The 14,589-nt window shown below is 40.8% G+C and overlaps 1 protein-coding gene across 1 annotated transcript in view; it reads left to right on the top strand.

The window, feature by feature from the left end:
• The first annotated feature begins 14,324 nt into the window (after positions 1-14,324).
• The window catches only part of FAT3 (FAT atypical cadherin 3), a 688,930-nt gene continuing 688,665 nt past the window's right edge, over positions 14,325-14,589 (top strand). The window contains exon 1 of the mRNA XM_044943370.2: positions 14,325-14,551. Coding sequence (XP_044799305.2) covers positions 14,488-14,551 — 64 coding nt within the window. The 5' untranslated portion in view covers positions 14,325-14,487. The remainder of the gene's footprint in view (positions 14,552-14,589) is intronic.

Genomic DNA, 14,589 nt, shown 5'->3' with positions numbered 1-14,589 from the left:
CCCCCACCTTTTTCTAAAGGGTCCATAAAAGCCTTGAATAATTCAGGGTACAGCCTAACTCTGCAGAACCTTCTAGAATTCCACTGACATGTCCTAATGAAATGTCAGGGTATTAACTCCTGTAATCTCTGCTTTAGGGATGGAGATGTGCACGTGTGTGCACACACCCACATACACGCACAAATATGCATAGTTGACCCACTGGCCTTCCTAAAAAATCATGTATAAGTGGACCTATGCAGGTCAAACCCATGTTTGTTCAGGGATCAACTGTATATATAACCATCTCCCCATAAGAGAGTGCCGTTACCTTATTTCTCATTAATGATCATTAGCTTAAGAGGTTGAGACTAAAAAAGATGGAAATATTTTTCCATGAGCTTTAAAATACTATGGGATAAAAATTAAAGGAATAATTAAAAGAATTAAAAAGTGGGCAGAAGCCCTAAACAGACATTTCTCCAAAGAAGACATATAGATGGTAATAAACACATGAAAAGCTGTTCAACATCACTTATTATTAGAGAAATGTAAATCAAAACTACAATGAAGTATCACCTCACACCAGTCAGAATGGCCATCATCAAAAAGTCTACAAACAGTAAATTCTGGAGGGAGTGAAAAGAAAAGGGAACTCTCTTGCACTATTGCTGGGAATGTAAATTGATGCAGCTATGGAGAACAGTATGGAAATTCCTTTAAAACAACCATATGACCCGACTATCCCACTACGGGCCAATACCCTAAGGAAACCATAATTGAAAAAGACACATTCATTGCAATGTTCACTGTAGCACTATTTACAATATCTAGAATATGGAAGCAACCTAGCTGTCCATAGACAGATGAATAGATAAAGAAGTGGTGGTACATATACACAATGGAATATTAGTCAGCCATAAAAAGGAACACATTTTAGTCAGTTCTAATGAGGTGGATGACCTAGAGCCTATTACACAGAGTGAAGTAAAGCAGAAAGAGAAAAATATTGATACATTAATATATGGAATCTAGAAAGAGGGCCCTATTTGTAGGGCAGCAGTGGAGACAGGGACATAAAGAAGAGACCTGTGGACACAACTGGGGAAGGAGAGGGTGGGGCGAGTTGAGAGAGTAAGAGTGGAACATATATATTGCCGTCTGTAAAACAGAAAGCCAGGGGGAATGTGCTGTATGACGCAGGGAGCTCGAATCCTGGTGCTTGGTGAAAATCTAGAGCGGTGGGATGGGGTGAGAGTTGGGAGGGAGGTTCAAGAGGGAGAGGACATATGTGCACCTATGACCGATTCATGTTGGTGTATGGCAGAAACCATCACAATATAGTAATTATCCTCTAATTAAAAATAAATAAATGAAAAGGTACTATGGGATAATATTCAAACCTTCTGCTGGTTTCATGTCACAGAAACTGAAATTCTAAGGAAAAAAATTGGCCTTTTTCTGCAGCATGGCTATATAATGAACTAGAGTACCATTTAATCAGCTGAAAAACTCTGGCAGTTCATTGTGTAGATGTAAATTGTAATTATCTATCTAACCTTTTCTCATGTAAGGGTTGTTATTGAAAAGGTTGTTTTATTTCCTTACTTTTTCTTTCAGGTTCAGTGCCATTTATATGTATATTGAATTTAATTTAGGGAAAAGAAGAAAAATTTGCCAATACCAATGGGTAGAAATCACCCCTTTGTGGACTGTTATCTAACTTCTATAGTATCACAGAAGGCACTGCATTTACAAACAGTCTCTCCATTTATAAATATTTTTTTCTCAGGCTGGCAGGAAAATCCAAACAGAACTCATAGATTGATTCTGAATGAGAAATAGTCTCAAGTTAGAATGTATTAGTATAACCACTATTTTTATTAATCATTTAACAATTGTGTTGATTAATTTTCTGGCAGTGTTAATAAGATTTTGAAGAAAGGGAAGAAGTCATTTCGTGTATGTGGGTTTAGTTTAATTTTATTCACAAAAATGGTGTTTACTTAATAACACGGGTGGAAATAAGCAGAGATTCAGGGTTTCTCATCTTCTATTTTAGTGCAACAGCTAATGAATGGAGTGGATGCTTGTAGAGAAACAGGTTGTGAGTCACAGGGGTGCTGACCTCTCTGGGATGTTTGCAATTTGGATTAGAGAGCTTTAGCTTCTACCAGAGTATCATTTGTTCATGGATGCTTGGTCCATGCCGATTACTGAGAAGGACTGAGATCCCCTGTATAATTTTAAGTTTGTGCTGATTCGTAATGTTCAAAAGTGTTAGTTGCTCAGTGGTGTCCGACTCTGTGACTCCATGGACTGTACCCACCAGGCTCCTCTGTTCATGGAATTCTCCAGGCAAGAACACTGAGGCGGGTTGCCATTCCCTTCTCCAGGGGATCTTCCCGACTCAGGGATCGAGAACCCACTTCTCTTGTGTCAGGTGGGTTCTTTACCACTAGGACCAGCTGGCTTAATGCATAGATTCCCCTTTAAATTAAAATCAGTTTCACAAGGAATTTATTTACTACTTTGTAGATAAAATTTATTTTAAAATTAAGATTGGTGATAGTTTTAAAATTCTGTTGTGTTGTTTTCGCTTCCGTTTTCCCTCTTTTAATTGCATGGTAATGGGGTTATTTGCCCATTTGTTGAATAGAGATCTGTCTCATGCACCAGCCCACATGGTTGTATCTTGTGACTGATTTCCAAAGGTTCACATCTGAGACTGCTTAGTTTTCCAACTCTTTAAAGTGCCATTGGAATACTTTACTAACACAGTTAAAGGGAATAACAGTCTGAATCACCTTAGGCCCTGAAGAATTTGAACCAAGTGGTAGGCATTGCTTCTGTAATTTGCTCTTATAGAGTCTAGAATTCTCGCCATATAAATGGATTTAAGAACAATATTTGTATGGTTTAGCTTAGAATTCCAGTAACAGAGCCTAGGTGCTGAACTAGCTCTTTAATTTTGCCCCCTTATGAAAGATTTGTTTCATGAGATGAATAGTCAGAGAAACCATGCTATCATAGCAGGGGGTGGACTGGCTTCACCTCATCACATAATTATTTCATGTTGGATGAAAATTTAGCACCTGGTGTTGAAAACCTAGAGAAAGTTTTGACAGCCCATTAAAATGTAATTTAGAGGGTTTTCCATCCTATTAAATATAATCCATATAGAAGCTTGTTTTAGCAGTCGCATGGTTATGGAGGGATTTTGATGGAGAGTCCATAGGGTTTGGTGACATACTGTTTGGTGTTCTGTTGATTTTAAAGGTTTGTAGAGTGCGTACCTAAAAAGTAAGGGAGCTATGTGATGTGGTTTTCAAGGCACTCTCTCACCTTTTCCTCAGAAGACTTTTCCCTCCTTAATCCTCTCCAGGTGGTCTTCTGGTCCTTCAGCCTGAGGAGTGAGCCATAATGCAGGTCTCCATGGGGGCTCCAAAGGGGGCTGGCTAACTTCTTTGCTGACCTCCACCTTTCTTTCTGCCTGATGAATCAGGGTCCCTCTTGGGTCTACATGTCAGTGACAGAGTAATTTCTCTGGAAAGCAATTACTTCTCAGTCCCCTTCTTGGTCTTTCTGACGGGGTTTGGTACAGGCCCAAACCACAGGGCCCATATGTCTCCTGTATAGGTGTTGGGAGACAGAATGAGAAGATGCGTACCTGGGGTGAGAGGGAGCCCCAATCTTGGCCATGACTATCTACTCTTGCTCTCATAGAATTTCCTCTTGGCTGAGTTTTCTTCTATGTTTGCATGACTGAAGTTTCAGTCTAAAAGCCAGTCAGGTCAATCAGTGCTGTGGTTGTCTCCCAATTGTTTGTAGACGTGGAGGGGCAAAGAGGGCGAGTATCTGGCTCCTGTCTCTGATCAGGACACACCCGGGTCAGAAAGATGAGGTCTGTCTGGTTCTGCACAGGCATTATTTGAAGAATGAAAGGGGACGACTTCGTCTGGGACTCAGAGAAGCCTGATCATTCATAGAGCTGCAGGAGGTAGGTTGAGGCACATCCTGGATGTCGCACAGACATGGGGATCTGTGGTGGGTGGGGAGCGGTGGGCAGGAGGCATGAGGTGTCACATGTAGGCCATTCTGTGGGTCTTTTCGGCAGGGTGGGCACATGTGCTAGGTGGGAATAATCTTTTAAATGGGTCAGGCCAACCCAGGTATGACAACCAAATGCGGTGTGAGTTTCAGAATTCAACTCTGGACCGGAAAAAGGATATAAATGGGACATATTGGCTAAGTTTGCTTGCTCGACCTTTGTAGGAAAGATTGTCCATTGGTTTCAAAGTTCTCTCATTGTAAGCCTCAGTTTCTAATGGGAAACTCTTGGCATTTCTCTGTCCTTTCCTTGCATCTTGTACCCTCTCCTTCTCTGCAGTGGAGCTGCTGAAAAATATTGAAATGCCAACAGAATGTTGAAAGCAAAGTCTTCAGAGATTTCCCATCATCCAAAATTCAGGTGGTCCAGAGAGGTGATATTATGTGTGTGTGTGTGTGTGTGTGTGTAATATAAATCAACTAGGTTGTTTAGGGAGTAATTACATTTTTATAGTTTTTTCTTTTAAAAGTCCCTGTTTTAGAAGGGACAGCTCCTTCATACTGTCAAATTCTAATTCATAAATGTAGAAGGAATAATATAAATAGAAAATCGTCCTTTGGCAAATGTCATAGCAATAATCGTCACAGATAATCATCAGTGGGGCTAAAAGCAGTGCATGAATGTATGATGAGAAATGGGATATTTGCATGTTCCCACGGTATCTCTCTATGAGAGACGTATACATTAAAAAGGGAAAATAGTAATTCTACAGTGGAGAAACCTAGCAACCACAACCTTAACCAGATGATCACAGTTATTTTTACATGACATATCAGTATCATGTAATGCTTGGTCTGATGCAGGAGAAAGGAGAGCATCACTTCTATGGTATTGTTTCCAAAAATACACACCCTGAGTTAGTCATGAGGAGGCACGATGTAAACTCAAATTGAGAGACATTCTACAAAATAAGTAACCAGTACTTTTCAAATGTCTAAGTGATGGTTGTTGAGGGAATGCCACAGGTTTAAGGACATAGGACACAGATGTAAGGAGTAAGGACACAGGCCAACTAGATGCAGTGGCAGCTCCTGAATTGGATTCTGAACCAGCAAAGGGTTGACAATAGGCAAAAACTGAGTAGTCTGTTGATTTGCTAATAGTGTAGCATCGGTGTTAATTTCCTGCAATTGTTATATGGTTGTATAAGATGTGAGATCTAGGAAAGCCGAGTGACAGGTATATGGGAACACTTTGTGCTAGTTTTTCAACTGTTTTATAAATTTGAAATTTAAAAAAAAACAAAATTTTTCTTTTTTAAGGAGACATTAAGCTTCATTGAGCTAATGGATTAATTGATTCCTTCATATCCTGTCTCTGCATATACCTAGTCCCTCTTCTAAGAAAATTAAAGCACATGCAGATGCCCCTTTGCTGTTATAATTTTACTTGAATATTCAGACTACATTTTTTAGCTTCTCAAGGTTGCTGTCTCCTCTCATCATCACCAATAAGAGAGGAGGGCTGGTCTGGGTTTTCCCACCCAGGACCAGCCCTCCTCTGGTCTTCCCACCCTTAGGCTTTTCTTAAGTGAGATCCCAATGATAATAGCACATATTTACTATGAAGTCATGGAAGCTTCAGCTTTAGAACCCTTCACTCTCAGGGACCTCTTCGAAAAACCTCTGACTTCATTTTTTTTATTTATTAAAAATGTTTTTTGCATGCTATCTTTAAATTTTTTTTTTTAACTTGGGGGATAATTGCTTTACAATGTTGTGTTGGTTTCTGCCATACAACAATTCAAATCAGCCGTAATTTTGTATATATATTATCCCTTCCCTCTTTAGTGATGGTTTTGAATTCATAGCTTTATATTTGTTTCTTAAAGAGGGTCCTGCACGTGGTGTAACAGGCCACACAATACCTGAAATATTCCTGCTTCCTGGGAATTATTTGGCCAGCCCCACACAAGATGATACAGTTCATTTACATCCTGACTCACATTTCAGAACAGCCTAGAGGAAAACAACATCAAGCGGAAGCTGGAATCAAGTATTTAAAAGTTTTTCTTCGCTGGGTTTGGTTCACTATTCGACTAGGCAAAGTTAGAATCAAATAAAAGCAAATGCAAATAAAAAGCACCCTTGTCAGCAGTCACGTTTGGTCAGAAGATCAGCTTTGCTGCATCTGAAAGGTCACTGCCCGGAGGAGCACACTTTGGACCCTGAGAAGCAACGTGCCATGAATTGACTTGGAGGCACAGCTGACACTTGTAAATCCCACCCCGAGCCCGGCCGTCAGCTCATCCCACCTCATCATGCCTCTCAGATACGCTCACAGCCCAGATTTTCAAGTACCAGACCTCACAGGAAGAGGCCAATCATCCGCAAGTAGAAGTCTGTGTTAAATGAAATACAGGATCAAGCCAGGAGCCTGAGTTAGGGGCTGGTGTTGACAGCCCCTCATTCCCGCCACTTACGAATTTTATTTCCCTCCTCAGCCGGTGTCATTGCCCAAACACCTTTTAAGCACAGGCTTTCATAGTCTGTGATTTAACTCTTTAGGACCTCCTGTAACACAGGGGAACTAATGACCTCTTCTCTATGAACATTTTAAATTGAGCTTTTTCTTATGGAAATTTGATCTTTAGTGTTTTTATCAGAGTGATTTTGTTTAAAGCTGGGTATAAACCTAGGTATTCTAACCGAGTTTACCATGGACAGTTTATCTTTCTGGTCACACACTTCTGAAATCAGAAGATTAGACTTGTAACACAAGACACAGGTACTTATTTTGAAGTTGCCTTCTCTCCTGGACTTTACAGTTGGGATGTGTGTGTGTGTGTGTGTGTGTGTATTTTGAGAACGTTTTACTGCTATACCCTCTCTTTCTCTCATGGGTTGGTTAAATATCTGTGTTTTCAAAGTAAGCAGAGGACAGAAGGCAGAAAGAATTTGAAATTACAAATTAAACTAGTTGTGCTAGAAGTAAAATATTACTAAGTGAAGAGCTGAAGGGTTGGAACCCTCATTGACAATGGTTCCTATTTTTATATCTAGCAAATTTTAATTGAAGTATAGTTAGTTTGCAATACTGTGCTAATTTCTGGTATACATATATAGCAAAGTGAGTCAGTTTTATATATATATATTTCTTTTTCATTTTATTTTCCATTATGGTTTATTACAGGATATTGAATATAGTTCCCTCTTCTATACAGTAGGACCTTGTTGATTATTTTATATATAGTAGTTTGTATCTTCTAATCTTGCACTCCTAATTTACCCCTCCCCAACCCCATTTCCCTTTGGTAACCTTAAGTTTGTTTTCTATGACTGTGAAACTGTTATTTTTTCTTAAATAAGTTCATTTGTGTCGTATTTTAGTTCCATAAATAAATGATATCATATGATGTTTGTTTTTCCCTTTCTGACTTACTTAGTATGATCATCTCTAGGTCCATCCATGTTGCTGCAAATGGCGTTTCATTCTTTTTATGTCTGAGTAACATTCCATTGTATAAATGTACCACACCTTCTTTATCTATTCATCTGTCAATGGGTATGCAGGTTGCTTCCATGTCTTGGCTATTACAAATAGTGCTGCAACGTATCTATGTGGGGTTCTTGCATCTTTTCAAAGTATGGTTTTCTCCAGATATATGCCCAGGAGTGGGATTGTTGGATCAGATGGTAGCTCTATTTTTAGTTTTCAAAGGAATTTCACACTGTTCTCCATGGTGGCTACACCAGTTTACATTCTCACCAGCAGTGTAGGAGAGTTGCCTTTAGCAATTTTGGTTTTGATGTTTTATCTTTGGGCTTTGGAAAAAAATCAGCTGTTTGATAATCAAATGCATCAGAACCCGAAAGAATACCATTTCTAAGGAAGACTTGCTATGAAGAGTATTGAGGGAACCAAGTCAGGTTCTCTAAAATGTATATCAATGAATCATTTGAGAGAACACTGGAATTCTGCCATGAAGAAGCCAGTAATCATGACAGTCCTTTGTGAGTCAAAGTTCAGAAAACTTTGCATGTGTAACAGTCTGCAGCCTTCAAAGACCTGGGGATACAGCAGAGATGATTTCATTGGCCGAAAAGCTCTATTAGAGTTAAGGTTCTTAAATATGTCCAACAAACTCATCACACCCTTTCTGTACTTTACTTACTGCCTGATATGTGTGTGGCTCCCTGTCTGAAGCCCCTTCCACTGCCCCCAATTTGGTTGTCACTCTACGGAGGAAATAAAAATGCAGCAGACCCAGTTTCCAGGCTGTGTTACTTTATGGAGATGCTAAAAGGCAGCTTATTTCATATTGATCATCCCAGGGAGCTAGCCAAGTGTGGTGTTAATTGGGTCCTCTGGAATTCTAAACCCTCGGGACTGAAAGCTTTCTAGTGAGAAGGGGAAATAAGCCACAGGCTGCAGAAAAATGAATCCAGGAGGCTGCCTTGTCCCAATTTGCTGTGATCGGGACAGTGCATTGTGTATCCAGTTGCTTATTTCAATTAGCTGGTTTGTGTTGTGTTTCCCCACACCCCCCTTTCCTGCAAAGCTGTGAAGCCTTGTTTTGAAAACTGCTGCCCCAGAGTGCACTGGTTTGGCTGGCCTGCTCTCATTGTTCTAAGGTTCATTCCATATGTGGGTCACATCCTAGCTCTCCCCCTCCTCTCCCCCGCATCCCTTCAGTCATCTCCCCTTCCTTGTTCAGGCATCCAAGCACTGGCATGCACTTGCTAGTGTGCACACAAGCACGCACACACACACACACTCTCTCTCTCACACATACACACACTTTTCTTCCCTTAAGAGGCAGAGGTAAGGGGCAGATTCTTTCAGGAACTTCCAGGCAAAGCCATTCAAGCTTCGAACGCTGGTTGCTGTGCATTTAGCTTATGGCAAACACCTCTTCACCTTCATGAAAGTCATTACTCTGTTCATCTCCATTTTTCCCTCTTCCCAGCCCTTGCTCTTTTCCCTTCTCTTTTTCCAGGACAAAGGTCCTTAAGAAACTGAGATTGCTGCTTAGTTCGACCCTTTCTTGTTACCGTGGTAGCGAGTGGGTATCTCAGACAGTGAAGGATGGAGCAGGCAGGCTGGAGTTTTTATGCACAGTTCTTTGGCGGCTGCAGAAACAGTCTGCTGAGAAATGTGTGCCGCAGGCATGCCTGCTGAGTCCATTCTGCTGGTTATCTGTCACTTACTCTGACTAAAAGGTAAGGGCTTCTGTAATTTGCTGCTGCAAAGAATTCATTCATTGTTCTATTTCTAAGGCTTTCAACTAATTGACTCTTGAGGGATGATGGGAATGAAGAGTTTTTGTTTGATTTCTTTAGCTTATCTATTAGATCTCTCTAATTTTTAAAAAAATATCTGATAGAAATATAATCTTGGCAATCTATGGCACTAATGGAATATCTATGTGTCTTCAAAGGAAAAAAAAAAAAACTTTGATTCCATGATGTTTCTTTTCATCTAAAACTTTTTATTTACCAGTGAAGAGTTGTGGGGTACATGCGATCACCATTTTCGATGATTTCTATAAACTTTGGGAATAAGAGTTTTAGTCTTGTCCCAAAATAAGAATATTTTATTCTGGCAGGCTGCATTTTCACCCAATTAAGAATTATAGTGCAGTGCATTTGAGTAGTAAGAATGAGGAAAGTGAGAGACTATTTAAACAAGATGTAGCATTTACACTGATCGGTCAATTACTGTAGTGCGAGTTAATACATGTTGATAAATACAAATCACCAAGTGTGCCTCTTGTTTTGTGTGTATTTAGAGGAAACTTTCCATTGTTGTTCAGAAGTCAGATAGGAACTGAAATAACTTAGGATTCTCAAACTTGCCCACTTAAAGTAATAGGAACTATCAAATGCCTATTATCTTGGGAAAAAAGCTTAACTTTGGTTAAAGAAACATAATCTCAAAAACAGATTGTCCATCATTGTGGAATTGGTACAGTTGGAAACCAGCTGAGTTTTATTGGAAAAAATATGATTACACCTTATTTTCTTAAGCTCTGGTGATTTATTGGGATTCTTTGGTAGGAGTATAGGCTGTATTTTCTTGGAGATGGAGATCTCTTTAATGATGTTTTCTTTTATAGCTACTGCTTAGGACATGTGATATGTATTGCAATCTAACTGTATTTATCAATCTGTCTCATGAGCCATAAATGAAGGAAAGGTGTATATTTGGATACACAATTTGAGTCAACTTATTTTATTTATTACTTTATAAAATTTGGGCCAAAGAGCCTTGGGAAATGTTTCCTCCAATGTTGGTGCATATTCCTCTAACATACTGATGTATCTGCTTTAACAACCCCCAGTAAAATAAACTGGATTTCTTTAGTGATTAGACTTTGAGAAGAAACAAGAAGTAACGCGTATACTAAAGGGAGGATGTTGTGTTTAAAGGGGAAAGTTTTCTTTCCGTCATCTTAACTCACAGTTTCTTAGTGGGAGTTTTGGAGATTGAGTTGATGGGTAGGGCCCATTGAAGGGCTTCCCAGGTGGCTCAGCGGTAAAGAATCCACCTGCAATGCAGGAGACATGGGTTCGATCCCTGGGTCAGGAAGATCACCCACTCCAGTAGTTTTGCCTGGGAAACCCCATGGAGAGAGGAGCCTGGCGGGCTACAGTCCGTGGAGTCTCAAGAGTCAGACACGACTTAGTGCAACACCACCACCACCCGGGCCCACTAATCTTGTCCTGCAGAATGTGCAGAACTTCTCCAGAGAGTCCAAAGGGACGACCCCAGAGTTTAGAGCTGCACGTGGGGCCCGTGCATTGTCAGTTCCTCCGCTGGTTTCCAGCGGCGGTGCCCGTCAGACCACACAGCCGGCTCCTGTCCTGACCCCGGCAGTTGGCTCATCTTCCCTGACTCCTTCACGAGGCCTTTCCCTTCCAGGTGCAGCCGCTGGAACGTTTCCTGGGCACATGTGCAGTCCTCGGTCAGATGACGGTGCTCAGAACTTACGCACTTGACTACCGGGCTGATGCTTTGACCATACCTGCCTTGTTTTTACTCTTCAACTTCCTGTTAGGGACTGAACAGTTGTGTGCCCACCTTATATGTTGAAGGCGTAACGCCAGTGTGGCCATTTGTGGAGATGGGCTCTATGAAGAGGTGAGAAAGGTTAAATGAGGTTTTAAGAGTGAGACCCTAATCCCACAGGTTCTGGTGCCCTTCAAGAAATGACACCACAGCTTTCTCCGTGTAAGGACTCGGAGAGGGTGGTAGCTGTCTGCAAGCTAAGAAGAGAGTTCTCACAAGGCATTGAAACAGCCTTCACTTTGATCTTGGTCTTGTCAGCCTCCAGAACAGCGAGAAATAAATTTCTGTGGTTTAAGACACTCATCCTGTGATATTTTATTATTACAGCCATAGCTAACTAGTACACATATATAGTTTAATTTTTAACCTTCATGAACTTCTGGTTGAAGAGAGGAAACAAGAAAATTGATGTTGAAATACAAATAAGCTGACCAGAAGCATAAAAATGATAATCCTGCTTAACCTTAAGATTGTTCTAAGCATATCTTCAAGCTGAGTTGATTGGGGTTCCTATATAACATATTAGGTGCTAAAAATATAAGACCCAATACCTGCCCCATCCACTATGGCTCTTCATTTACTTAGATTAAAAATTATTTATATCCACTCTGTGGTTATTTATTGAGATGTGTGTGCTCATAAAAATTACCCAAAAAAGTGGGTTAAGCATATGATGAACACATTTCAACTATCAGATCACAAAGTTAATTTTTAAAAAAATTTTTGACACAATATGGTGCAGTTAAGCCTCAATGTGCTTGTTAACATGTCTGTAATCCTTTAAATTTACATTGTATACAAATGATTATTTTTCTTACAATCAAGGTAAATGAAATAGCACTTCTTATTAACTGGAGGAAAATGTGAAATTTGTTTTCACACATAATGAATGTAATTAAAATTGTATTAAATGAACTTTATGATAATATCTTTAATAATATATTGATCTCAAGTGAAATGCTTTATTTTAAATCCTTCTTAATGTACTCTGTAAAAAGGATGAAATGAATAAAAGATTTCCTAAGGGGTTTCCAGTGATGATACATTACAGTGAATTGTGTTCCTAAGTAAAAACGAATGGACAGTGCTAGGCCGAGAGGTCCCCAAAGGCCTCTGTAGATTCTGTAACTCTCTGATGTGCCTGGAACAGAGCAGAATTAGGAATATAAAGAAGGATAGGAAGAAGAGAGCCCTTAAGAAGCGTAAAGAAGACACTCCTCTTGGAGCTCCACAAGTGTAGAAGGTTTCTTTGAGATGAAAAAGAGAGGTTTCAGTTCTCAGACATAGGCTGCAACCTAGGATAACATGCCATTGGCAGTACGATAACTGTTGGTCATTGACGAAGTATATAAAAATGTGTATTTATTAGTTGCTTTGATTTATAAAAACAATGTAAATGTCTGTTTTTCTGTTTACAATGGTCCTTTTAATATGCTTTAAAAAAGCCTCTAGTTACCCATGCTTAATGAATTGAATTGATGTATCTCTTGGCGTGGGCTTCCCAGGTGACACAAGTGGCTAGGAACCTGCCGCCGATGCAGGAGACGTAAGGGGTGCGGGTTTGCTCCCTGGGTTGGGAAGATCCCCTGGAGGAGGGCGTGGCAGCGCACTCCAGTCTTCTTGCCTGGAAAACTTCATGAACAGAGGAGCCTGACCGGCTACAGTCCGTGGGCTCACAAAGAGTGGGACACAACTGAAGTGACTGAGTGTGCACCTCTTGACTACTTCATAATTTAACTGCTTCAGTTAGTCTTGGCAAATGACACAACCAAATTGTTGATCTGTTTCTAGCATCACTGCAAAATTAAGCTGTCAGATAGAATTGCATGGTGCCTATCTTCTCTGTGTGTTGAAGAAAAAAATGATTAGATCACACTTTGGACTCACTGGGTTTTAGATCAACTCTCTGTTTGACCATCAGTCTAAGTTAAGGAAAGCCTGAGGGGGCCCGTGCTGCGGTGTGCTGAGCTGATGCCCTGTTCAGTAGTGACCTCCCTGTGGCTCTCAAGCAGTGATTTCCCGCATCCTACCCTTTCTCCACTCTGGAGGCAGGTGCCTTGGGAAACGGGAAACCTGTGGCTTGATTTGAGCAAAGAAGGGATTAACCAGACACCTTGCCAACCCTAGGACATATGGAGCATATTGGCTGTGTCACTAAGGAGGTGGCTGAGAAGGAGAAGGAATTGAGACCTCAGGACTGCTGATGCTGAGGAAGGAGGAAGTGATGAAAGAAGGAGAAAAGGAAGGAAGGAAGGAAAGAGGGATGTGGGGCAGGGGGATGAAGGAGAAATGAAGGATGAGAAAACCAGAAACTTTAAAAATGCTCCCATCCACTCCCTCCAAACATGGACATGGAGACTCACAGGCACTCTTTCTGGATTTAGTTATATTCTGTTGTTTGCAGGATATAAAGGTTAATTTTTTTTAGTTGCAGTTTTGTTATGCCTTTTCATTGCTGAGTGACCCCAGGTAGGCAATTTTGCTGGGAAATCAAAGGATTTGGTTGTTTGAACTGCATTAGCATGGGAAAGGAAAGTGGCCTGGTATCCCCTATCCCTGCCAGGGTAGACTTGCAGGAAGAGGCGGAGCTGGTGGTGGGGAAAGAGCTTGTTCTTTGTGATTTAGAGAGAAGTGGGAGAGTCTTTGTTGGGCAATCCATCAATCAAGCTCTGCTCACAGGTTTGCCAAATATCATGTTCTCTTTGCTGGGTTGGGTAAAGCCTGTCCCAGTTGACTGTGGCTTCTCCCTGGTTCTTAGTAAGTATATACTTGAGAGTAACTAGAGGGGCCTTACGCTGCTTTACTGCTCACAACTTTTTTGAAGGCTTTCCATGTCTTCAGACTGCTAGAATCAAAGGATGCAGGGAACATGGTGGAAGGAAATACTCCGGTCGAAGGTAGAAATGCAGTCACTGCTTTTAACCAACTGCTCTTGGGGGGTTCTTTTACCTCAGTGGCCTCAGTCTTGTCGTTGTTTCCTGATAAGTCGTGTTCAACTCTTTTGCTACCTCAGGGACCATAGCCTGCCAGGCTCCTCTGTCCATAGGATTTTCTAGGCAAGAATACTTGAGTGAGTTGCTATTTCCTTCTCTAAGGGATCTTCCCAACCCAGGGATTGAACCTGTGTCTCCTGCTTGGCAGGTGGATTCTTTACCACTGAACCATCAGGGAGGCTTGATTCTAATAGTCTTTATTCTTCTCTTTGCATTTATTTAATACAAAAGCTCCCACCTGTGATCAAAGTTGGCCCAGAGTGACTGGAGGGAAAGAGTTATTCCAACTCATCTGCCGCTGCTAGAAAGCTTTTTCTTTAACAGAAATTATCTACCTTTACTTTGAAAATATTTTGTAAAGTACTTTGCAAAGTCCAACTCACATAACTTCCCATGGGGGAGAGGAAATACCATATTGGGCCCAGATTTCTAGAAGTAGACAAAGAGCTACAGACAGGTAATGTGACAGCCTTGATATCCCACCTTGGGTTTGGA

Source organism: Bubalus bubalis, chromosome 5, assembly GCF_019923935.1.
Source record: "Bubalus bubalis isolate 160015118507 breed Murrah chromosome 5, NDDB_SH_1, whole genome shotgun sequence".
Classification (NCBI taxonomy): Eukaryota; Metazoa; Chordata; class Mammalia; order Artiodactyla; family Bovidae; genus Bubalus; species Bubalus bubalis.
Note: the sequence above shows the minus strand (reverse complement) of the source record. Positions and strands in the feature narration are given on the sequence as shown.